At 36.9% G+C, this 26,787-nt stretch overlaps 1 protein-coding gene across 1 annotated transcript in view; it reads left to right on the top strand.

Moving 5' to 3' along the window:
- The window catches only part of LOC143912361 (uncharacterized), a 182,405-nt gene that overhangs the window by 1,461 nt on the left and 154,157 nt on the right, over nt 1-26,787 (top strand). Inside the window, exon 5 of the mRNA XM_077431643.1 lies at nt 7-36. Within this exon, the coding sequence (XP_077287769.1) occupies nt 7-36 (30 nt within the window). The remainder of the gene's footprint in view (nt 1-6; nt 37-26,787) is intronic.

Genomic DNA, 26,787 nt, shown 5'->3' with positions numbered 1-26,787 from the left:
TTTCAGGACGACCCACAACGAGCTGGAGAAAAATAGGTGAGTGAGACGAGTCTTTGTGTGTCTACTGTCGATTGTCGACTTTCCAGTGTCGAGTGCTCAGTGTTGAGGCGTGCCAGTGGCGTGCCGCGAGCCGCGTGCGCCCCCGGCGACGTCCTTTGTTGCGGCCCGGGCTGCGCGCGCCGCTCAACACAAAGGATTCTTTCGGATTTGGGGGCGACGCTATGCTTGGCGCCCCAAATGGACTTCCTGTCGACGACGTGGACAGGTGGATGGATGCTGGAGATGGAGGTGAAGGTGGAGACGTAGACGTAGACGTTCACCTCGCTCCTGTCACTCGCCGCTCCTGGCCGCCCACGTGCGACCATCGCGCGTTCCCGTCTATGCACTCGCTCCACTTTATTATTAGTCTGACTCTCGTTGCAATGTTGCACCGTGTGTCGATCGCGGACTGCGCCTCGTCGCTAAGTAATCGTTTTCCAAATTACGGCTCCAATTGTGCGAACTGCCGTCTAATTGCAGTGCTCCCGATCGAAGGTCGAATATGTTACATTGCACAATTATCACACGGTGCAAACTTTCGAAGGACATTACGGTGCACACTACATTACATTTGTTTCCCTTATCCGTGTCATTTGTGGCAGTCGGTGATGTCTTTGCCGTCCTCGGGCCAAGTTCAAAACGCCGCCCGTCCTAAAAATATGGTACAAAACGAAAAGATGTTCACTATAGATCCAATGGGCCGTAGAGCTGCAGCCTCACACAGGGAAGAATGGCACGTCGTGTGCTTGGCTCCCCGCTGTGGGGGAGTCTCCTACATTTCTTCAAATATGGGATACGCCGTTATCGATCACTGTCAAGCGAGGGATACAATTTTACCGAAAAAACGCCAGGGGGGGTAATTTTGGGACGGCGTGTGCCGGGCGATCCATGAATATGTGCAAAGCATTCCACATTTTTTTCGCATGTTTAAAACTATCTAAAAAAAAACCATGTGCCGCATTCATCGCTGTTTGTTTTCGCCCTTACTGTCGCTCTGTATGTATTTCCTATATGTACTAATAAAGTTCCTAGTTGTTTATTTTATACTAGTACGTATGTACAGATCTGTTAGTTGATGAAGTCTTATCTAGTTATTCTGAAGTATTGGCTTTTACTCGATAAATGGTAATTTCAGAGTCCCGGGGCTTGCCGGGTCTCGAGACTTGTTTGCTCATCAATAAAATTTAATTATAAACGCGTATTTTTCAATACATTTGAGTATGTACTTATTAAGAAATAGTTTTTAATGCGCTAATATTCGATTCGTTTTAAATATGGCTCATATTCAAGTCAGTCAACTATTTTTTAATGAAGTTCAATACCAAATTCACTTTTAAACATATTTTTTTTGTTAAAAGTCCCGGGACTCGATACAGCCAAAAAGTCAGGAATTCCCGGGAAAAAAGTCCCGGTACGTCTCGTCGCAGAATCACTAGTCTTATCTGTAAGAACTGTATGTACAAATGCACGTAAATTGTATATCTGGCACAGGGATTCTCGTAAGTGTGATAGTACGCGTCGGTGTTTCGTCTCGGTGTGCGAGATCGCCATGTGCGAAATAGTCACCGAACCATTTAAAACTTTTGATTCCGCCGGTATTCACAATCGCTCTGTTAGCAATACTTACGTACGGATTGGTAACAGAGTATTTTTACACGATGAGACTTCGTCAAATAAAACACATACCTGTTCTTGTACATAGAGTAGTGATGCTGCGGTTGTTCTGGTGCAATATTGCTGGACAACCGTCTCGTTCTCCGACGAAAGGGTCCCTCAGATTGTATTCGTTTGCGGGGGGAGTGGCCTCACGTTGAGGGCTTAGTAACCAGCTTGTATGTTCGCCAACCATGACATACATACTTACATTAAAGAAACGTCGAAATTTTCTTATATTAACGTCCCCAGCCGTACAAACCCAGGAACTTCAGCGTTGGGGTGGTGGCCTTATGTTGAGGGCTTTATCCGTCGACTTGACCTTTAAAGCAGGCTTAATAATACTAGTCTTAATCAAATATACAGATGGATACACAATCATTTGTCGAATCGATGCAAAAGACTGCGGCTATGTACCCGACTCTCAAAATCAAGTTCTTTGTCAATTTGGTCAATCGAATATCGCAAAGTCCATTTTAGAATGACAAATTTTTATAATAAAATTAAATCGAAATATTTATAATTTTTACAATTACGATTATTTTGATATTAATCCTTCTTCGTTTTGCCAGCTTAGGCACTGCCTTGCTTGAATACGCTCCTTGTAGCCTTCATACTTTTACCCTTTCTTTTGGGTACTATTTGAGCACTTCCTCTGCCACTTGAGCACTTCCATTTCAATCTCACTAATTCCTAACATCTCTTCCTTATACCGATATCACAGTCATACTTTTGTGTGCATTGAATTTAATGCACAATTTCCACATGCTTGCATTATTGCATACCGGAAATATAGATTTATAAAAGGCTTTCTTGGAAGAATCTATTTATTATAATTAATTGATTTCGGTGAATAATTCGTTCAATTCTTTTCCAACTTTCGCGTATGTCCTATGCATATTATCAATGTAGTCTTCTGGGCTGTAGTCATACATATCGTATTATCGACGGATTCTTATAAGAAAAAGATAATTGTCCTTGAAGACGGATCTGTTTTGATCAGCTGTTGATTTATTTGTACACATTTTAAATAGTTGTGATCGTTGTTATGGTGGAAAAATCATATTATTGAATCATACTGTGAGAAAGTGAATCATCGACTTATTTTTTTGGGTCATTTAACTCGATATCTCTTCAATTCATATTGACTACCGATCGAGCAATTCCTTTGTCCGTGCGTTCGCTTATTAACTGCAATCTTGATCTTTTTTTTTCAACTTACATATATATGTACATTATGTATTCTGCACTTTTGCATACCTACGTTGTGTTTTTATACGCAACATTCAAGATCGTGGCGTTCAATATCCACAAGACATTAAACGCTAAATACACCAATCAAAACGTTTCTTCACGAAATTTAAAAACAATGTGAATTATGCGTATCATCGACCCGGCAATAAATTATACACTACGAAGACATTTCCTTTTTAACACCAGAATATCGCTAATATCCGCAATCGTGCATGCATCCAAGTTCTTATAAATAAATATGTATAATAAATACCTTGTATGTGAGGTTGAAAATTGGTCATTTACTGTTTCTAGAGAGATTTAGCCAAGCTTTGACCTCACCTACGCTAACTTAACGTTACCGAATCGTATATGTACTACTATATTGCTCGAATTTGCTCTCGAGCTCGCCGAGTCCCTCGAAGATTTGCTCCCGCATTCTCGTCGAATTGAAGTTGGATTTAATTTTTTGAAATTTTTAAAGGGTAATTTGGTTTTGTTTTTGTAAATGCTTTTTTTTCCTTCATACTACGGTGAGCACGTAGCGTAACTGGCACACCTGCAAGTCAGCTGTTGGGAAGGAGACGCATTCTAGAGAGGTCGACCAAACTTGATTCTGCATCGAATTTTTTCCAAATCCTCGTCGGATAGATCGATCGGACGTTTTGGTGCGTTGCACCACGCGGAGAGCGCGTTACGTGACGCAAGTCGTGTTATGCGCGTTTATTATTAGGCTTCTCGATAACGTTGCACAATTCGGTATAGGTACACTCGTAATATTCGCACAGCTTTACCTCTGTCGACCTTGCCTCGTGCTAAAATGTTCGCACTTTCCTTATCGTCGGATTCAAATTGAATCTACCGTCGCTGTGTGTCGTAGATAAGTGGATGGAATGAATCACGCGCCTCGAATGTGTGCTCCATCTAAAATGCATTCACCTTAATTGAACGTGTGTGGATGGATGTGTCGAATGAAAATATTTCAGATGGACGACGCCGCTGTTGTCGTGCGAAGAGTGTACATATGTACATATATATTTTTTTTTATTTCAAATGTTGTTTTTCTCGTTGAATTATCTGTGGTGCTAACTCGTTATCAGAATACAATTAACGGGAATCAGCGCTCGATTGTGTTTTTCGGTATTGTGTACTCGGAATATTTTTATCATTATTATATTTTTAAGTTTTTTTATAGGTAATTTGGTTGGTCAGTAGCCAAATCGATTTGCTGTATGCGACTGCTTTCCCCGAAAATGAATTTATCGTAACAACACTTCGCATATTGTTGATTTTGCAAATAACTATATGGGCAACATGAGATAAAATAAGTTTTCTCCCCAAACGTCTGTAGTGGTCGTTTTTTTGTTCGAAGATGGCAAAATTTTGATTCAAATTGAGAAATAATCTGTCATGTAATGTAAATGTACCTCAAATAAGAATATGATTCTTTATTATAACTAGTTTAATGCCCGTTGTAGTTTCAACGGGTGCTTTCGGATTGATACATGATTTAAAATAAAGTTACAATGTGAATAGTAATAATTAATCGGAATCGGAACTGAAACGGGAATCGGTTATGCCAATTAAATTATGCAATAAAAAATAATAATAAAATTATAAAACTCGAAGTCGAAATCGGATAATATGAAAAAGTATGTATTTTTACATCGCGTGACGTAAGCAAAAATGTATGTTTAATTTACAAAACCCAATACCCACAATTATGTATAAACAAACCCCCAGTCATTGTCCTCGCATCCTTGAATATTTTAAATTACATATATATACATATGTAGATCGCAATTAAATTGTGTAATTTAAAGAATTTTCTCGATCGGAAATTTAGTCAATGGTCTGGGTATACTGCTCTGGTTGCGGGGGGGGGGGGGGTAAGTTCGATCCCGCAATCTGGAATTAATTTTATTTTTCAAATATCGTTAAAATATAAATTCATTTCAATTTCAATTAAATATATATATTTAATTGTTTAATATGAAAACAACAAAAAATGGTTCAAAACCTCACTAAATAAAATTATTATAATTACGTATTTTTATATGGCGAGAACGAAATATTTCAATTCATGTTTAAAAAAGAGGTTTGTAAAAAAAGGAAAATTTCAAAATTGGAAGATGGCATAATCGGTTAGCTCACCGAACTCAGATATACCTGAACATTCATTATTTTCGGCTAGCGTTAGGACACACACACAGATTACCGTCGTTATATATATATAATATTTTAGATCGCCAAATGTTTACTTCTTGGGCTGCATTAAAAATACTTTATTTCTTCTATCTATTATTCTAAACGGATTCCTTCATTTGACTACTCCAGAATAATATGCTCTCCAACATCTTGAGTATATAACCATGTGCGTTTTAGTCCCAAATTAGTTGTGTTTAAAATGTTCTGGTATTTTAGTTTTTCCTGGTATTTGACTGGGTATTTTAGTTTTCCAATGACAATTTTCTGTCAATAGTTGTTATATTCATACATATAAAATGTATGAATATAACAAAGATTGTGGTGTGCGAGATCGCACATGGCGATCTCGCACACTACAATCGTTGCCGTGAAAATTGCGAATATGAAATATCTGGCACTCGAATTCTCGTTGGCCTGATAGTTTACATGTGTGACTCTCGGTGGGTAGAATTTTTGTTTTTTGGACGTGTGCGAAATTGTCACCGAATTGTTTTGAGCAACTGGAACCCACTCATTTTTCTGATTTCATCCACCGATTTCCCTTATGGCCTTCCTTTAACATTCTCCCGGGTACGATTCGAGCACTTCCTTCGTCCGTTCTTCTAGCTACTTGACCAGCCCATTGCCATTTAAATTTATTTACTCTCACCATTACATTAACCACGTTTGTCGTACATAATGATACCCAATTAACTTAAACTTAAAATGAACTCCACAAAAATTAAAATGTTGCAGTATTATTATTATTTCATCTTATTATTATGCATTTGAGTCTACATTGAGAGCAACCTCGATAGTTCCGTCGTTATTTATTTTTTACACTTGATTGAGATTTAGGTCTTGGATATCAAGCTCAAGCAGTTTAGTATGATGTTTAAGTACATATTGTTTGGATTGGTTTGTTTGCATTTCTTATCATCGCTTTTGTACTCGTCTTAAAGCAAAACGGTTTCGATGTAGCCAGATGTAATCTTGTACGTTTTCTTCACCGATGCAGACGAAAAGTCCTAGCTTGAATGCAAACGAGTGAAACTTGCGAATGCAAACACATTGTGCAATTTTGTATTCGCAGCGAGGCGCGTCCAGTGAAAGTTGTGTGTCCGTATTTTCGTAGAAAAAGGCCGCCTCTTCTCAGAAGTGCACTCGACCAACACGAGACCTACATAATACGCATCGCAAATAATAATAATGACCTCCAATATACCTGAGTAATATACATACATAGAATCGAACAGGTAAACTTTTGAGGTCGGCAACCGCTCTGTTGTACGTCGCCTGTGCAAATGTGCAACGTCCTTGGTGTACCCTCTGGTGACCTGCTCGCTTCCTTGTTGTATTCCTTTTTGTCGCATTTGTGTATGCACCCACATATACGTATGTACACGCGTATTTGCCGTTTTCAAGTTAAGATATTGTTGCACAATGCGATCATCGAGTGCTTGCTGCGACTGTTAGCGCGTATTCGTGTCTAGCATTTTCACGCGTGCCAGAGTGCAATTGCACCCACTAATGCCATTATGTTTGTGCAGATGCATTCCGTGCCACGCAGCACACAACGTCACCATGTTAAATTTTCGCTGTGCGCTCAAAAATATGTGTATCGATCGCACTTAGGTGTTTTTAAACGTTTTACACGTTTCTAATCGTTGACTTTGTGATTAAATATACTCCTACGTGCGAATTTCTTCGCATACCGTGTACATATTGGACCAACTAACACTCCTAAGTAAATTGTCTAGATTTTCTTCGACCTTTTTTTATTTCGGTATCTGATGGCCACTAAGACCGGATATGCATTTTTGAGTCGATTCCAAGTATTAATATGATATATTTATATCTGAGTATTGTGTTTTAATGCGTATTTATAATGTCGTATTCTCTTTTGATTATGAGAATGTGGTATTTTTAAATGCGATGTATTTTTTTCATTATCTGTTCAATTTGTTTTGATTCGGTCCGTATTATTCTTGTGCAAATGTTGACATCACCGCACGCCACTTGCGAATAAGCAAAGAGTGTCATCGTTAGTTCGATAACAATTTTTGAAATTTTCCGTCATTCTTATGTTGGATTTCTGAACAAGTTTTTGCTTAGAGGGTTTTTTTGTTTAATAAGAACAACTCATTCGGGCATTTGTTGTTTGCGGTTTGATTTAGGGTTGACGTACTATATACGTACAGTTGTTCTCCTTTGTTGTAAAAGTTTGCTCCGTGTTCCCGAGGGCTGATAATACATAGCTTCAAAAGTTTTAATTGAAGATCGCCTTTTATGTATGTATTATTTTTCTGTTCTCGTTCCCCGCTGAAAGATGTTGAATGTCGTGATTTTGAAATATTCATCACTGGCATCGTTCGTGTTCTACGGTTATTGCTGGCAGTTTTGTATTGAGCATTTCTTTTACGATGTGCCGTGACCGACTTTTGGATATGAAAAACGAATTTCATTGCGATTCGAACAATTTTTTTATGCTTTAATTTTATAAAGAAGGATAACCTCAGCGTTTATTTATAAAGTATCGATAGGTTTTCATTGGCGCAAGTAGATAAGTTGCAATGATACAAGTGCATAAATATATGTATGTATATATTTGATAGTAAGAACGACGTTTCACATCACTTTTATAATTGAACATTAATAAAAGGACTGTCATCAGAGCGTGTGCGGCATATCGTGGTTTAGTAAAATTTAATACAAGTTTAACATATGTATGTATGTTCACTGGTTTTCTTGATCGGCATTACCTTGTTACGTGCTAGATTGTTTTACTGTTGAAAATAAACCGGCAGAAGCAGCGATTTATACATCATTTAGATTTATACTAGTATACAAGTTTAAAATTCTGCTGTCGTGCTCGTATTACTATAGGTGAATGTCGATCAATATTTTGCCAGTACTGACGAATGGATGTGAAACTTCGGAGCTGAATTTTGCATAAGAATCACCAAACATTAAAATGAATTAAAGGGTTGGATATCAGAATATTCAGCATTATTGACAATAATGATTTGAAAGGGAGTGCCACTTGTTTCTGCTATATATCCATCACGTTTCAAATACGTCGATTTGTTCTTGTGTGCGTGTTACTGATAGGTGATCGATCGTTGCACATCCTTCGGCAAAATAGTGCATCGCCGAGATGCATACAAAACTTGCGTTCGCCTCGGTTCTGATCCGGTGTTATTATGTCGAAGGCCGAACCTGTCCAACAACTCTCGCAACATTGACTTTTTACTCAATATTGCGTTTTTTATTCACTTTCAGCATCGCAGATCGCGTTTCGTCTAGAATGTCCTCCAGAGATTTTTTCGTCACTTTCGTAGGTTTTTCATTCTTTTGTGATGTCGTACAAGTATGTATGCAGGTATCGATCGTTTGGCGCATAGTTTGTTCAACCTAGATAATACACCCGTATTTGTTATCTGGGTCAGGGGTGTAGACTATTCAACCGTCAGTATTGTTACTATTAATCGCGAGTCAAATTGTAAATCATAATGCAAACCATACCCCCTACTCATCAATTTTGTACGTGTATTTTATAATATTATATCGGGTTGAAGAACTGTTTTACAATATAATGTAGTCGCAACGATCGTTTAGTAAAAGGGCACGCTGCAACCGAGCAAACTGCACAACTGCAACGCTGGAAATCTTGTTTTCAAGGCCTCCCGGTCATTGTTCGTCCTTTGCTTACTTTTTTTATAGTACTAGACCGCTGTGTGGAATAGTTTTATTAGAAAACTATAGTTTCTTGTTTATTTTAGTGTTTAATTGGGTATGCTAAAGTTTAACTTGATTTAAGCTGAACGAGTTGAAATGTAATTCAATCGTGCGATATATACGCATACATATCTATATTGGATAGCAACAGGTCGTAAAATTTATCAGGTAGGCTGTTTTGTAAACCACATAAATTTATTCCAACATTTCTTTAATTGATATTAACGTCTCAGTTCAATTTGCTTCTGGAATAATAGGGAGTGTACGAAAATATAAAACGTTTAATCTTATAAAAATAATCTTTGAAAAATTCTGTACATACATATGTCGTTACATTTTCATATCGCTCTCGCAGCTTTAGTATACGAAAGGAAATTAGGTTATTATTATATTATAATTCGAAAACTAAATTATGTATGTACTTACATACATACATATATAATATATGTAGGTAGATAAGAGCGTTCATCCGAGAAGCCGAAACGAGGCTACTCATTAGAACCGCGAGATTTTCTCATGTTTTCCGATACGTCTACCGAAGTGCTGGCACGTATTTCGGAAATTCAATACGCGTGTGTTTCTCGTCAAACATTGGTGCTCCATCACGAATGTTCATATAATCATCACCGTATTGACCAGCCCGACAAATTTAACTCCTGTCTCTAAATTCGACCGATAAAATAATAATGAATCATTTATTTCGGCAAGCGTGACCGATGAACTGCAATTGACACGTTATTAATGACTCGCCTCGTGTGTCCACTGTCAAATTCTACACCGTCACAACGGACGCTTTGTTTAACTCGGTCGTTTTATTAGAGCGTATATTTATTTATATGTACATAGGTGCAACAATCTAAAAAAAATGTGCTACCTTTGATTTACATTCATACCTGCTGAGTACTATACACATATTCCGCTTTAATTATTTATTTATATATTCAACGATGGATGTTGTTTATTCGCTTGCTTTCGCTACGTCGAATCGATTTTGCGAAATTTGATGTTGTTTGTACGGGGATATTAATGAATTTAGATAACGCACATTCGCTCCTCTGTTTGTTTGCTTAACATTTCATTAACCTTTCCGTGCTTATTACTTTATCAAGCGGCGACCTTTTCACTCTCGCTCAGCACCTAAATATCGCGTAATTAAAGCTATACTTATACTAAGCCTTAAGTCTTACAAACGATCAACTACCCTATATTGCTCTATTATTAAATATTTTAATCAATTTGGTTGAATCGACTCATTTTTCATTGGATTTCGTCAATCGTTGGATTACAATATACTACGTAGAATTAAGGAGCGTCATACATACACGAAGGTACGCGGCAGGTGCTATTTTTGTACTTTATCTACGTATATGAAGTTTTTTTTAGATAGTTTTGCACATGTAAAAACCGCTAGTATGCCTGATCTTTGTTATGGCATCCAGGCCAAAAATCACCCCCTGAAGTTTTTTCGGAGATATTTTAACATTAAATTGACATACATATGTTTGACAGTGATCGATAACGGTGATTCCCATATTTGAAGAAATGTACGAAGCTTGTCGAAGTAATTAAATCGTACGAATTAACAATGACCTGAGGAAACACCCTTCTTTTGTGGAAGCCACGAGCACGTGCATGGCGTACGATTCAGAGTGTTTGCGCCTAAACGCTCGTTTACAGTAGTTAGTAGGGATCCCAATCGAATATTCGAATTATTCGTCTGATTTTTCAGCCATTCGTTATTCGAATATTTCATCAACCATTCGAATATTATTCGTGTATATATTTTTTTATAAAATAAATACACAAAATCAATATGAAAAGAGTGATGAAGGAGAATCTGACGATTATGAAGAAAATTAAATATGTAATGGGGATAATTGTGATGGAAATGAAGATGATGAGAAAGATGTAATGTCTACATGTGAAAAAACGGATTTTTATTTATTAAATACAGAAATGTTTGAAGAAAATCACTTTTCGATCGATAATAATTCCTACGAAATTTTACAAAATATTAGAAAAATAATACGAATATTTAAGAAGTCACCGGAAAAATATATATTTTTAGAAGAAATCTTAATGAGAAAATAAAATAAAAAATTTAAATTATTATTGAATGTAAAAACGAGGTGGAATTCAATGGCAACTATGATAAGACGATTTATTCAAGTTTACGAAAATGTAAACATATCACTAAAAGAATATAATTTCAATACTGTTTCTAAGAATGAAAATGATATTTTGAAAATTTTAATTAATGTTCATACTCCCGTTGAAACCGCAATCAAAGAATTAAGAAAAAACAGTGCATCTTAAATAACAGCAGGAGTTTTTACATTTTTATCTTATATTTTATGTGTATTATAGTTGTTTTTTTAATTTTTTTAAAATTATGTATTAATTGTAATATATTACATATATAAATATAATGTAATTTATGTTTAGTTCATATGTAATTACTTTTTTTTTAATTAACGAATATATTCGAATAGCTGTTGATTTACTATTCGATATTCGAATAGTTGAAATCGACGAATATTTGGGATCCGTAGTAGTGAGCTATTTTCTACACATAGAATAACAGAAAGTGGAAAAAAATATTAAAAAAAAATAATTAAAAGTATTAAAATTTCCACGGAAATAATGGCAAGTGAAACAAATCATAATGATCAATAGTTACACCGATAAGGCTGCCTTGTTCCTATAGCTGTCAGTTTAAAACACATGCAAACTCAACCCTTTGGCTGCTCGCCGAGCACTGGACGTTTAATGACCCATACTGAAAGTTATGAGCATACGAATGACTTAGTGATTACTTAGTATACATGCAATTATGTCAGTATATCAATGGGCAGGTAGGTATCTAGAGTTCGTTTCACTACGTACTATTAGCATTGGGTTTTTCTTGTAATTGGCGATGAATTGTCACCAGCACGATCGTCACAGGCAAGTCTTATCTTATCATGTAATTCTGTAAGTTTTCGCCACTTCAACTTATGTCTTCAAATTATTGGATCGTTTTCTTAGCGGACCCGTTTATTTGGCCGCAATGCAATGTCTTTTTGCATAGTTTCTGTGATTAATTAAATGCAATCGTGCTTCTTTTAGTGTGAAGAAGGTTGAAGCTAGTTTACGTAGTGTTTTGATCGTATTGTATTTGAAGGTGATTATGCTGAGCAGTCGAAGCTTGTTGGGCAATAAAATTGAAAGTACATACATATACATACATACCTATCATCATATTTTACAACACTTTTACGACTTCGTACTGTAGTTGTGAGTCACAGTAATCATAGTAAAGTTTATCATGTGGTTAAATCCATTCACAAGGGAGCGATTAAATGTGTTTTCTTAATATTTAATTTTTTAAATATTTTCATCAAGGTTCATGAATGAAGTTTTTCCTGATTCTTACTTTTTGCAAGTGTTTTTCGGGGGATTTTCGGTGCTATGCGGTTCTTTCACGTTTCGCCATCGCCCGTGTCGTTTGTGTGAGTTATTAAAATAGAATTAGATAATTGAACAATATCAGGGTCCGCATTATCTGGTTGTTAATTGCGTCGGTTTCGTTTAATGGTGTCGTTTGGCAATAATCGCCCTAGTGTTTGTTTGCGTTGTACATAGGTTTATTACAAGCACACCTTATAACGTCGTTTCTGTTACGTGTATTTGTCCATATTTGATGGTAAAAGGTCTGCGGGGACTTTAGATTTTATCTGGTGTATTGCTCGAGCGTACGTGACACCAATTTGAATAAACTCGGGAGCGTAATTTTGGTATATGATGTTGAAACAACTTCGCTTGCACCTCATATATATACATATGTATGTAGTATGATGGGTAGTTTCGAATATTTAAGTGGAACTCTTCTTTTTGTAATTTTACTGGAACACTGCGTTTTATTATCGATTCGAGGAATGATGAACAACGAAAGATAGAGGGAGGGTGGGGGGGGGGGAAGAGCTAGCTTTTTCTTTTCAATGTTTTTACATCGTTGGCAAACCGCACCTCCTCTGCAATTTCCTTATTTTTCGTTCATTCCCTTTGAGTTCGCTTCTTCAAAGGAACTGTATCGTTTTAATGACTTACAATTTGTAGGCTTGGACGCCGGTATTCCCTTGCCTTTTTATAAATTTGCGCGAAAATTCCCTCTTACCAGGTGCCCTTTTTTAGGACGGACGCGACGCGGCAGCTCTAATAAAAGCAACCAAATTTGTACGCATATGATTTGATTCGATTGGATGGATTTCGTTTTATATTTTGTTCATTATTTATTTAAATCCCAATTCAAGAAAAATAGGACGTGGGAGTATTTCGATATAGGAAGGGATATTTGCTCTCGTAGTAGCAGATAGTTACATGTTATTTGAATAGCCCTTATGTTGTTCGTAGTCAAAAGACATCCCTTGAGACACGCACAAAGAAACTTGAAGAATTGGATACGCTTTGAATGTGACAAGTTTTTTGAACGATGATATTTCCAATACGCAGTGTGTGATAAATGACCGGTTGAGATATCGAGTGTGTTTTTTTAGATGTAAAATCTTTTTATGTTTTATATCGAATTTGTTTCCGTATGCTGTAGCGCTTTCAAAGATTTAATTTTTGCAATAGTTTTAAATATTTTTTTGTATTAATTTTAATTGAAGTCTTAATGATTAAGTTCACGTTGCCTCACGTTGACTGGTTGGTGGTTTATTATTGTTTAAATTGATAATGCACATTTTTGAAAACCGTTACTATGACCGTCTAAATCAAAATGGATTAATGTAACTGTATATTTTTCTCACTATTTACACTTCACTGGCAATATTGTTTTATCTAATAACTGCGTTGTTCATTTGGACTGCAAAGGTCTATTCATACTATCAGGCAGTTGAAAAATGACAGTTTCTATTCATACTATCCTCACATATATATTTCATGAAAATCGGCTCACATATATATTACAGAGCGAATCAATATTTTCACAATATGACGTTTTCGAAAATATTAATATAAGCATGCGCACTTTCTTTACTACGCGTGCACTCACCACTATGACGTCACGTCGTGCTTGAATATTTCCACAGTGGCTAAAAAAACTGATTTTGCTTGATACGTTACGGTAACATGTACTGCTATATAGTATGAATACATTTTGTCGGTTACTGTTACGTTTACGCCATGTTAGACATGAATATGTCCATACAAAATGTACCAAATAATACTTTTCGTACTGCTGGTTACGTACAATAAGAAGGTATGAATAGACCTTAATGTTTCGTTTATATGAGAAATATTTTGGATCAGTTTTTATGTTGCATTTGTCCCTGGTAACCTCTAAACAATCACAAGTGTTTTTTTTATTTTTTATTATTTAAATCTGTACATAAAACACTCCGTGTATATCTAAAACTATTCCTTATTTTTAGAAATCGATATGATGGGTTATTTTTATGGTGTTTTAAATTATTAAATATTATATTTCGTCTAGTTTTTTAATCGGTTTAAGAAGCCTATATACATATGTATATAGTTGAACCATCAAAACAGTCTTCGCCCTGCTAACATGGTCGTGTAAATATTTGGCCATCCCGAACATTACTGGTCTGAGCGACGTTTGTGTATTAACAACTAGCATTTTATAAATATACATTAGAAAATTGAGTAGATATTGAATACGTTGTAATTTTATAAGCGTTGTGTGGCATAGAGTCAGTTGGTGTTTGTTCGAGTGTGCAACCGCAGAACGCGTGATACGACCGCGTTCTGTCGACCGTTGACAAATTGTAATGGTTGTGCAATTATAATATTGTTTTTCTACGCCGATGCTATCACTAGATCTCATTGTAAATATTATTACAACAATACATACATTATTAACATCAACACGCGGTTTCGCCAAGATTTTCCAGACCGCTTCCTTCGGTTCGTCGCACCTGAATTTGTTCGCCGGGTGGATGTGTGGGTGGTCGGGTGGCTGGTTAGGGGGGGGGGGGGGGGTTTAGAGGCAACCCTTCCGCTCTGCTGACAGAGTAAGGCGACATAGCTGTTTATCGTTTCACGTCAAAACTCGAAAGCGGGTTTGTGTATACACACACACCCAGAATAGGTTCAATTAGTCGGGCAATCTCTCAGGAAGGAACTGTTGGCTCGTCGTGTCTGCGTATTCTATCTATCTGTGTATCGATTTTCGCCCCGTCGCGAATTCATTATCAATATTGAATGTATGGATGGAGTCGGGTTGTTGACTAGGCGATAGCCGCATATTGGTTTTTATTGGTGGTGTTTTTGTGTTGTCGCATGCGCATGGCAACCGACCGGCCCCGGCTCCGGCCAATTGTGCGGTGTCAAACGATTAATGATTTTGCGACCGGTGGCTCGCCAAATTGCGGGGTTGCTGTCGACGTAATGGCCGCCATGTCCGTGTAATTACATTCCAGCAATGCGTGTCCAATTGCAGACTTCGCTCTCCACCCGCCGGTTGACGACACGTGGCTTTATCTTTCAGAGCTGGCTGCACCACCAATTTTTTACAACCAGTGTACGAATCTGTCCAAGTTTTCTATTGTATTCACGAAAGAGTCTTTCAAACTATATTCGTAAAGGGGGGTGGGGGCCTCATGTTGAAGGTTTCATAGGTTGACTTAATTGTCCTTTAAACGGCTTTTATCATTCTAGTCACAGAAAGCCCATAGCTACATTGCGAAAGGTATAGGGGCTCAAATTCTGATTTGATTTTTTCAACTATTCAAAACTGCTGATAAGCTGATGTAGGCGTTCGGACGATGCTTTTCGCGCAAAAAATAATGCACTTGGCAATTATTAATATGACAAGGTTGTCAATTTGTTGGAACCGATAAATCAATGAAATCAGATACATTGGCAAACTCTGATAGGAAACGATCGACCTGCACTCACATATCTGGAGGTCGAACCCCTGACCTCCCTGAAAGCATTACACGTTAACTACTGATCAATTCTTCACTAGAGAAATATTCAAACCAGAATCCGATTGCCTTGATGAAGTAGCTTCAAATTGAACACTCCAGTGCAAATTATACATAATTCTCGGCACTTGTTTTTTCAAATGACCAAAACCCACATAGCTGGAATCTTAAGTACTTTCCGTCGGACCCTTATCTCCAAAATTGATTACTTAGTAGATACCGATGACATCACTGAACGAATGCAGTTGTTCCCTTTAATTGTTATCACATACCCATCTCATGAGGAATGCTCTTACGCTCAAAATACTGTAAATCTATTCATTTTTGATCCTGATGTGTACATACTGCTACATATACAGATAACGCTCTTGGAATCCGTTAGATCACGTCGCTTCCGTGCAAGTTGTGCCTTCCCGGTTCTCGTGTGTAACAGCTTGCAAGTTTGCAACTCGTGACATTCTCAATTGTCTAATCGCATGCACTTTGATAGTGACTTGTGCATATTAGCGGGTTGCAGCACACTCTCCCGTCTCGGAATCGCCTCACTATTTATGAAATTGCTTTCTATTGTGCAGATCCAATTCTGCCCCAGCTCCTCCTTTGTTCCCGTTCGCCGTCGTCTGCAACACAGAGTTAGCTCTACCACTTCGTTAATTAAATTCGATTTGAATTTATACCAATTTTTGTTGTGTTCAGACTCGTTATATTCGTCATGTTAAAACTCAATCATGAACTATTTATGCATTATGTAATACAGCGTGACCGAGACTTGTTCACAAGGTTCCCATTCTATTCTACTTATTTAATTTATGTGATAATCAAATTTATGATGACATTTATTATCTTTTTCTATTTGTGTCTAATTTCCCATAAATGTGCAGTCTACATACATAGAACTTTTCGACAAAGGGAACGTCGCGTTATCTGGATTCTTTTTCTGAACCACTTAAACTTTTGACGATGCGTTGGAAAGTTAGAGTGTTCTTATCTAATCGGATTGGAATAGGTCGAGGCACGATTTTCAGCCTTGACGTGAAATAATATGACAATTTTGGTTTGACGGGTCGCTTTTGTATGATGAAAGAGGGTGAAGTGGGGTGTTTTGCAGACGAGACTATAATTGTTCAATTATATCACAAGGTACAATTGCATTACAAGGACTGCACTAGGAGCCTGCAATGTGTCCGTAATATACGAGTACATATATTCATACATATCTGCATACACGTTGCTAAGACTTTGTTACACGTTCTTTGTTTTCCGACTATAATTAACGATCTTTTATTTTGATTTGAGTCGAAAGACTGCAGCGGAAAATTATCTCCCATTATTTATTATTCGTAATGCGTTATTTATTTTCAATCTGGCTGTCTATATACACATGTCATTGAAATGTATTGTATTATGTCTGGACTATTTATTTGTATTGCTGTGTGAAAGTCATTCTCTTAAATTTTTGCTTTATAACTTTTATTGTGAACGAATTATTTTATAACTTTTATCTGGGTATGCATACAGTATCCCGTTACACACGTATGCCTTTAAATACTTTGTGATATTTGTAAAATATTATTTTTTTACCTCACTATTTGATTTTTACTAGTCTTTTTTGATGCAAAACTATCCTTCGTTTATGATATATTGATATTTTGGCCTCGACCAAATTTGGACGATCCATTCCTACTTGAATTGCCACCTACATATGTATGTATGTATGTGAGCGAGGGAAATGTTCTCATTTGAGTACATAGCACATATTATATATGTATATATGTATGTATATATATATATATATATATATATATATATATATACATACACCGGCAGTCACATAAAACGGAACGCTTGTGAATTTTACGACTTCGAGGCCATTAAAGGATTATCCCTTTATGTGTAGGGTTTTTAACGACCAAATATTCTAAATATGATTGTTTTCTAAGATTTGAGTTCAGTTTAGTGTGGGTTTTTGAGGAGAAAGCATCAAATTCGAATTTTAACACGTCAACATGAAAAAACGAGCTCAGTTATCATTGCAGAAGAGTGTAAAAATCGCGACATTGGCGAGTTCAGGATTTTCCTTTCGGTCAATTTCCAAGAAAATGGGATGTTCTATATCGACTGTTTCGAGATTACTGAAAAAAAAAAAAGAGAATCTGGAAGTTTTGATCGTAAGAAGGGGACCGGACTGAAAAGATGCACATCGGAGAGGCAAGACCGTGTAATAACCAGATTATCTTTACAGCAGCGATTCAAAACTGCTGTAGAATTAAGAACAGATGTATCTTCACAATTTTCCATGGAAATCAGCGACTCAACAGTAAGAAGGCGACTCAGAGAAGCTGGACTGTACGGTCGGAAAGCTGCAAAAAACCCATTACTAACCAAGAGAATGAAAAACAATCGATTGGAATGGGCGAAAGCACATGAAAATTGGAGTCCATTAGATTGGCAACGAGTGATACTTTCCGACGAATCAAAGTTTAACCTCTATAGTCCTGATGGTTTTCCGTATGTCCGAAGGAAAGTTGGCGAAAGGTATAATGAAAATTGTACCCTTAAAACTGTTAAGGATCTTCCAAGTCAAATGGTCTGGGGATGCTTTTCGTACCATAACATTGGACAATTGGAGTTTCTACAAGGTGCCATCGATGGAAAAAAATATAAAAAAATTTTAGAAGAAAGCTTTGTCCCATCGATGGAAAACCACCTTTCATATTCCGATGATATAATTTTTCAAGATGACTCTGCCCCTTGTCATCGAGCTAAATTGGTGAGTATTCATTTTATTTGATAGCATTGAATATAAATTATAAAATTTCAATCAAAAAACTGAAATTTTTTTTTTACTTTTTTTTAAGTTCGGGACTATTTACAAGAAATGGGTGTAAAAACACTACCATGACCTGGCAATAGTCCCGATTTAAATCCAATCGAAAATTTATGGATGTGTATCAAGTACAGGATAAGGAAGAACAATGTTTCTACTCTTAAATCGTTGAAAGAAATAATAGAAAAGATATGGTACGAAGACCTCCCAATCGAAAATTTAAAAACTTTAGTAGATTCTATGCCAAACCGAATAAAAGAAGTTATAAAATCGAAAGGAGCCGCTACAAAATATTAATTTCTTTTTTATAAGTTGTAAATAATAATATGTGACTGTAATAAAATTAAAAATGTATATGTATAGTGCTATTTTCATTTCAAATTTCATTTAACCGTGAAGTCAACGCACGGTCGTAAAATCTGCCCTCCATTAAATTTCTCCCCAACTCATCTTTATCACCTTTTATTTTCACGTTTGGTGTTACACGAATGCACTATGATACAACCTATCATTTAAATGACTTTCGGTTTTGGTTTTATATAAGATTACCGAAATTTCACGCAAAAACATGTTTCGCTTAAGCGTTCCGTTTTATGTGACTGCTGCTGTATATATAAATATTTTTTTTTTAAATAAATTTATATTTTACCATGATGCCATTATGGACTACCCCTGAGCGACACCTATGTTATTAAACTTGAAAATATATAAAATAATAGATTATAAATTTGAAATCTTATTCAAATAGTAGATAGGATGGTTTTACTAATTTGACGAGGAACTGTTTCATAAATGAAATCAGATAGATTGGCAAACTCTGATGGGAAACGTTCGACTCGGAGTCATAAATATCCAAATGTGACCAGGAGCACTGGAGAAATATTCCGAATACAATCTCTTCAATCAAGGTCAACTGTGGGCTTGAATCCGGCAACATCTCGGTGGTTAGTATTAACGCAACCACCGAGCTATACTGCATATGTATGTATGTAAGTGCAAACAAATCGAGTACAAAATTAATCGCGAAATTATGAAATTCTCTACTTAGTGCTCCATTTGATCTCCTCCATCTCCATCTCCATCCATGTGTAGCAATTCAGAGCATATCGTTGAGGCATTCAGACTGTTATTCACGGCTAAGCCACATCATACGACGTCTTGTCCGATTTTGATTTAGCCGAGTCACCGTCAAGTTCAAAATGGTTCTAAAAATTACACGAAAATAATATTCCCACTAATATTTCTACGTTTTTCGATGGCTGCAAATTGTGACAGAATATCGGACATATGCATACCGAGTGACCAAGAACCTAGAGTTCTACCTTCAGCCGTTCATATAACTACCTATAATTTCTGTATCTTGCTCACTTAACCTTCTTGGCAATATTCTTCGACTCTTCATTGGAACATTGCCCATTATTATATCAATATCTCGAGGAATTGCCCGCTTCGGTAGGCAATGTGGTTAAGACTTGTGAACCCCTCGCTAACATGTGGTGGACAAGCCTATCCTTAATATTATGCTCTTTCAAGATATATGGGGAATCCTTAGCATGCTGTTGAGGATTTGTCTCGTCCATATTGTATCTGTATTTTTTGTAGATTTTACTACGAAAGCATGCGTCACTTGAAGGGTTACGTGGCACAGTAAATAAATAGTTGCCAAAGAGTGTATAGATCGGCATTGTCGTCAGGCAGCGCCGTCTTGTCTGGTGACTGTACCGCGTGAGAGTGACGTGTCACGCGTCCATCGCGTTAACTCATATTTCTATTCAAAGTGCATTGAAACGTGTCGAAATTGCTTATTTCTCCGTTTTTTGCCCTTGTTTGTGAATGTTGTACATTTCGCGTTAATATCGCGTCGACAGACGATTCGATTACGTCACGGTACACGTGAGATATTGGAAATTTGATCGGCGCATCCGATGACATCATTAGTGCGCATCGAATGAGATTTCAATATACATATTCAGCTACCTTTACTTTACACTATTCGTACTATTTAAGCGACTACCAAACAAAAACCGCAAGTATTTCAATTAAAAACCGCATTTTCAAATTAAAACCGCAGTATTTAAGTGGGCAATTATGTACAATACTAAATATTTTAAAGACAAACAAATGTTAAACTGATTATATCAAACTTTGTAGTGAGTTATTTTACCTATTCAGTCAACTTGCAGCATTTATTTAAAGTGACATCGATAGCGCAGATAGACTTGTTTCTGCGTCTGGCAGTTTATAAAGTCAGTCACTAACCACCGAGATGTTTCCGGATTCAAGCCCACAGTTGACCTTGATTGAAGAAAATATGTTCGAAGTATTTTTGCAGAGCTCCTGGTCAGACTTGGAGATTTGTGACTCCAAGTCGATCGTTACCAATCAGAGTTTGCCAATTTATCTGACGTCATTGTTGATACAGTTCCTCGTAAAATTGGAAAACCATTTTATCTACTATTTGAATGTGATTTTAAATTTATAATTACAATAATATATACACGTACAAGTTTAATAATGCATGTGTCTTTCAGGGGTTAAAACCCGTAATGACATCATGTTAAAATATATATTTTTTAAATAAAATCATTTTTTCAAATCGATCTCAAAACACCGATGTTAAGTTTGTGTCTGTCGAAATTACATGATAGTTGGGATTATGAGAGTTTGCGCCAACGCATCATACATATCGGTATCCGTGACGAGCCAGAATGTTAAATTACAGGAAACGCAAATATCGGAAGGCAAAGATCGAAAATCGAAAGATCTTAAGTCGAAAGATCAAAAAAAAAAGTGCATGGTAAACGGTACATACTCACTTAATTTGCGCGAGCAGGATACAACAGGAACAAGAGGAACAGGCTTTTCCTCCCGTATTAATGCTCGCGCAAATTAAGTGAGTATGTACCGTTTACCATACACCCTTTTTTATCTTTCGATTTAAGATCTTTCGATTTTCGATCTTTGCCTTCCGATATTTGTGTTTTCTGTAATTTAACATTCTGGCTCGTCACGTAGACCCCATACATATGTATGTACATACATATATGGGGCAAACGAACGGGTGAATATCCTACACTACACATTGCAAACCCATCAGGGGCTTCAAAACGCGTTTTGAGAGCTAATGTCTGTTTTCATGTGTACAGCAAATGTTCACTGATGCAGATGGAAAGAGTAGCAAAATGTTTCTTAGTTACTATGGTTTAGTACATTGTTTATGGCTGCGTTCACACTTGTTACTAAGGAATATTTGTCACCGTCTGTAGTCATTAGTTATTAGGCGTTATGTGCATTATGGTTATAGAAATATTACCCAATTTGATTCATATGAAAAATGACAGTGGTGCCTGCGTATACGTGCAACGCTTTCCCAAATGACGCAATTTGCTGTGAAGACTAAAACGTTTTCCTCCGCATACATTCGAGTTTTGGATAACTCGCATTAGCTTATCGACCTTTCCCCGGTCCCTTTGAGACAAACGTTACCTAATGACTGCCATCAACTAATTTGATTAATGCGGATCAACCGCGCTCTTTCTCCATCCCCTATTAACTCAATTATTATATTCCGACAATGTAGACACGCAATCTCCAACCCCGCAACCAAAAAATTGGTGGCTTTTCCGGCCGATCGTTCATCCTAAAGCTCGCATGCTAAAACAACTACCGAAATGAAACTAGTAATAAGTAAAAAATCGTACATGATGCCTATGTATGATGATTTTATCGCGATCGTGCGTTTGTTTAGCTCAGCGGCTGATGTACATGAGCGATGTTTCGAATGGAATAAATTAGATGAGATCAATTTGCATATTTGACACGTCATTGAATTACTTGAACATTATGCAAATGGATTTTTTCCGCTTAGTTAGAGATATAAAACGTAAAACTGTCGAGTCGACGGGTCTGAGGGCTGACTTCCCGTAATTTGCATATGATTTTTATCGTTCAAGACCTAATAGAGACGAAGCGCTTTGGGTTTTACGTCAAAACCTCCTCGACCTTCCCTCTTTTGCCCCTCCTTCCAGCACTTACATTTCCATCTTCAGAGTTTCGCTCTTCTTCTCTGCGGTCTCCGTTAAATTGCCTTAATTATCGTGACGGTTATTGTGATTATCAATTATATTCTTATTTCCACTTTATGCAGATGAGAGAATTATGCTAATGAGTTTCTCCTTCGGCTTGAAATTAATCAGTCCTTCAAAAGTGTTTTAATTATACCATATAAAAGGTATCGATTTTTTTAGGTTTTGAGTACGGATGTGATAAATAACGGCAGTATTTTTGTTCGAGAGACAAAGGTCAACGTAATCCTTCAAGCTCGGCAGGGGTGCGCTAGGTGGTTGTCGAGATGGCGAGAGGTGATATTTGTGTGGGGAGGGGTCGGAGTGAAATCCTCCCGCTTTCGAGGGACGAGATCCGGAAATTAGCCGGCGAAATCCGGATAAAGGAAACAGAGCAGAAGAGGAGACGGAGATCTTCAAGTATTACTGTATTATTCGGGCAACTACTCGAGCCAAATCCTCAAATATGAACTCAATACGAATCGACCGCAGAATTTTCACGGTTTTATTTATCATTTTGCACGGAATATATAATACCCACACGTGTTCATATGTATGCATGTGTGCGGATTGTAAATCAGTGTCGCGGTTCCGATGATGTTACAAAATGGCGGATGTAACCTGATTAAAACCGCATCGACGAGGTCGACCGCGTTGCACCACAACCACCACCGTCCACCTTACCCACCCCTAGGCGTCCACCACCCCTTTTTCATGTAAATGCCCATTGGTGCATTCGCTTGATCGCTAACAATCCTTTGGCGATTAAATTCAATTTAAAACCTTTGACTCGCTTGTAGTTCAACTATTCGGCTATTCATGTCGAACATAATTTAATTTTCAATGTTCAAGATGTCTAACTATTACTTGCCGGTAAAAGCAATGAATAAAAAATGTGCTATAGGTAGAAATCCTTTCAAAATAAAACAATACCATTCTGATGACAAGCAGGGCTGCTTGTAAAATCGTCAGCTTTGAAATTCATTTAACAAATGTACATATGTACGTACATATCAGTGGCGTGTGATTTTTAAACATCGACTTTTTGTATGGACAAAAATTATTTTTAATTTTTGAATTATAATGTCTTGAAGTAATGAGTATAATTTTTCATTTTTGTGGTAAAATTATGTCTCAAGTAGCCTAACTTTCTTAAAGACATGTTGTTTATTTTCAAAACTTAATATTCTGAATGATTTGCCGAACAATCTATCTAGAATGTTTCCGCGCGCTCCGCAATGATTTGTTCTGAAGTAATCGTTTGACGCGCCGAGTCCCTTGCCACATTTGTACTCAAAAAGTTCTGTGTAAATATGTGTTATTTTAATAAATATAAAAGTACGCCTATACATATACTTTGCCAATAACTTGAAGGGGACATAATTGCGACGGAGGGTCCGTGCAAGTGAACGACGTGGCGGACCATACCATAACACCCACTACCACTACCTTAGGTAGACCCGATTCCGGTTTCTGAACTTTGCTAATCCGAGTGAGCAATATCAATATTGACAACGATTTGAATTTATTGCAATTAAATTGTTGATATTTTTAAATTTTAGGGCACTAGCCCAGTCCCTCTAGTGAATAGAGTCTAGTCCAATGACGGCACGCCATTGGTACATATGAACATATGTATGTATGTGCTCAGTCCATTATGCGTATGTTGTTATTTGATGAAATTTTACCATATGAATTTCATCTACGATTGAAGGAGAAAGTATATGACAGGTTTTACCAAATATGTTATGTTAGAAATTTTAGTAGTTTGAATTACATGAATATAATCTCACATTCGATCGTTAGATGTAGTAACAAAATCTACCCCTGACTAGTTAATGTCTTGAGTTGAAACACTTCAAGATTGGGATGGATTGGGGATGCGAACAATCGTGTATTGATTTAAATTTGTTATAGACACATTTGCGTTTCTAAATTTTGTACAATATAGATTTAAATGTGTTCTATAATCATTAAATTCTTACACTGGTATTGCAACCAAACCTTTCATATCGCAGCTGCAACTACATACATACATATTTATGTATATATGTATGTAAGTACACGCACAGTTCTTTTGATCACTTATCGAATAAGTACTTTAATTTATTTTTTGCTGCAATTGAAGTGAACGTCTGACTAATTGCAAATACAAACATACGTATTCTCCAAGGTCTCAAAACGCCACGTTTCGCTCATGCTACGATCTACACGGGTTTTTCGCCGAACGCGTGACCATGGTACTGCCATAAGTGGCAATGCGATTTCAATGCAAATCCGATGCGTTCGAATATACATATGTATGTATGCAATAATCATTGTAGATGCGTCTAACGAGCTGTGTATTTTTTTATTTGTTTTTGTGGCTTCAAAAACGCTCTCTTTTCCGTTGCACAAGTTTATCGCGAAATGTAAGTGCAGTGCGAAATGCACGCCATCCGGACGACACGCTGCTGTTTCGCAACTGGAGTTGGCAACCGCGCACAACTCTCAGAATAGGCGAACTGTCACCGCTGGCGATTTTAAAAACGGAACGTATTTTTCAGTTTTATTTTCATTTCATCTGTTTACTGTCAAACGCACCCCGATTCAAAATATGTATTTAAATTATATGTGCATACCGCCAGACATTGACCATAGGCATTGCGAAATGCTAAATTCAATTTAAATGTTTCATATAATTCAGCTCAACTTGAGTTGGATTGGCTCTACGGGCGGCTTTGGAAGGGCTTCGCCCCTTGTGAGGACTTGTAAAGGATGCCGCCATATGCGAACTGAACATTTGTGCAATTACATTAGGCGCTCAGTATTATCACTAATCTTCACAGTGGAGCAAGTGTACTACCACCCGCGCTGTATTAGCTTGAGCTTCCCTTCCACTTTAATAAAAACAAATAAAGCTTCCTTGAATAGGTTTCTTCCCTGAAAAGCTTCCTATTCTGAAGAGCTTCCTGTCCAAATATCATTTCCTTCACTCATTTTTCGGTTTATTATGAAATGTTATATCGCGTTTGTAAACCAATGTGATTATAACATTTATACAGTTATCTTCCAGTTGCAATACATTTTGACTAGTTAAAATATATTCCGTTTAACCCACGTAAGTTGATTCATATGGCGAATTAAATTCCAACTGGTCAAAATATATTACAACTGAAAATATACATTAAATATATGTAAGTTGGTACCAGAGACCAGGAATGGTAAGGGCGAAAACACACAGCACGGAACGTCGACAAGTTTTCCTACATTTCTTCAAATATGGGATAAAGCGTTATCGATCACTGTCAAGGAAGGCTAAATACAAGGATACAATTTTACGGAAAACACTCCTGGGGGTCATTTTGGGACGACTCATGTTGGCCGTTCCATGAATCTGTGCAAGGCACGCCGCATTTAAAACTATCTATAAAAAAACCACGGGCCACGTTCATCGCTGTGTGTTTTACCCTAAGTTTTTCGTAAAAACGTTACTCTACTAGTAAATTGAGTTGGAAAGTCACATTTTTGTTTTGAACACATTCTTATCGTTATTGTAATACGATATGCATTAGCATACTTTGTAATAAGCAAATGTTAACGCATTATTGAATTCTTAAGTATTCGTAAAAGCATCAGAACTGTCAAAGATATTATATTACAACTGGCGCACCTTATTGCAAGTGTATTTGCGCTTGTAGAATTATAATTTACTAGTTGATTTGTATTTGAATATGAATTACCTACAACGCCAATTGGAATATACTATAAATGAAAATGCACTTCGACTGTAACATTTACAAAGATCATAGAGATAAAAGAGGAACATTTTGTGAGTAGTTTCAAGTACTTTCTTTGTGTATATAGTGGACTATGTGACGTGATCAGAAAAGCGCTCAGACATAGTAGAGCGCGCGAATAGGTTGAAATAACAATTGGCTGGACATGCAGTCGAATGAACTGGTAAATGATGAGCGTTAGTGATACTTGGATGGTACCCAAGAGAATGCGGAATAAACAAAGAAGGCCATAAGTGCGTTGGGTCAGTGAAATTAGAAGAATTTGTGGATGAAAAAAGAATACTTGGATGAAAGTTGTGAAAGATAAGCGGGATTTCTTGCTTCGGAGGTCGTCA

The sequence above is a fragment of the Arctopsyche grandis genome, chromosome 5 (assembly GCF_051622035.1).
Source record: "Arctopsyche grandis isolate Sample6627 chromosome 5, ASM5162203v2, whole genome shotgun sequence".
In the NCBI taxonomy this organism is placed as follows: Eukaryota; Metazoa; Arthropoda; class Insecta; order Trichoptera; family Hydropsychidae; genus Arctopsyche; species Arctopsyche grandis.
This window is presented reverse-complemented; position numbering and strand designations above follow the sequence as displayed.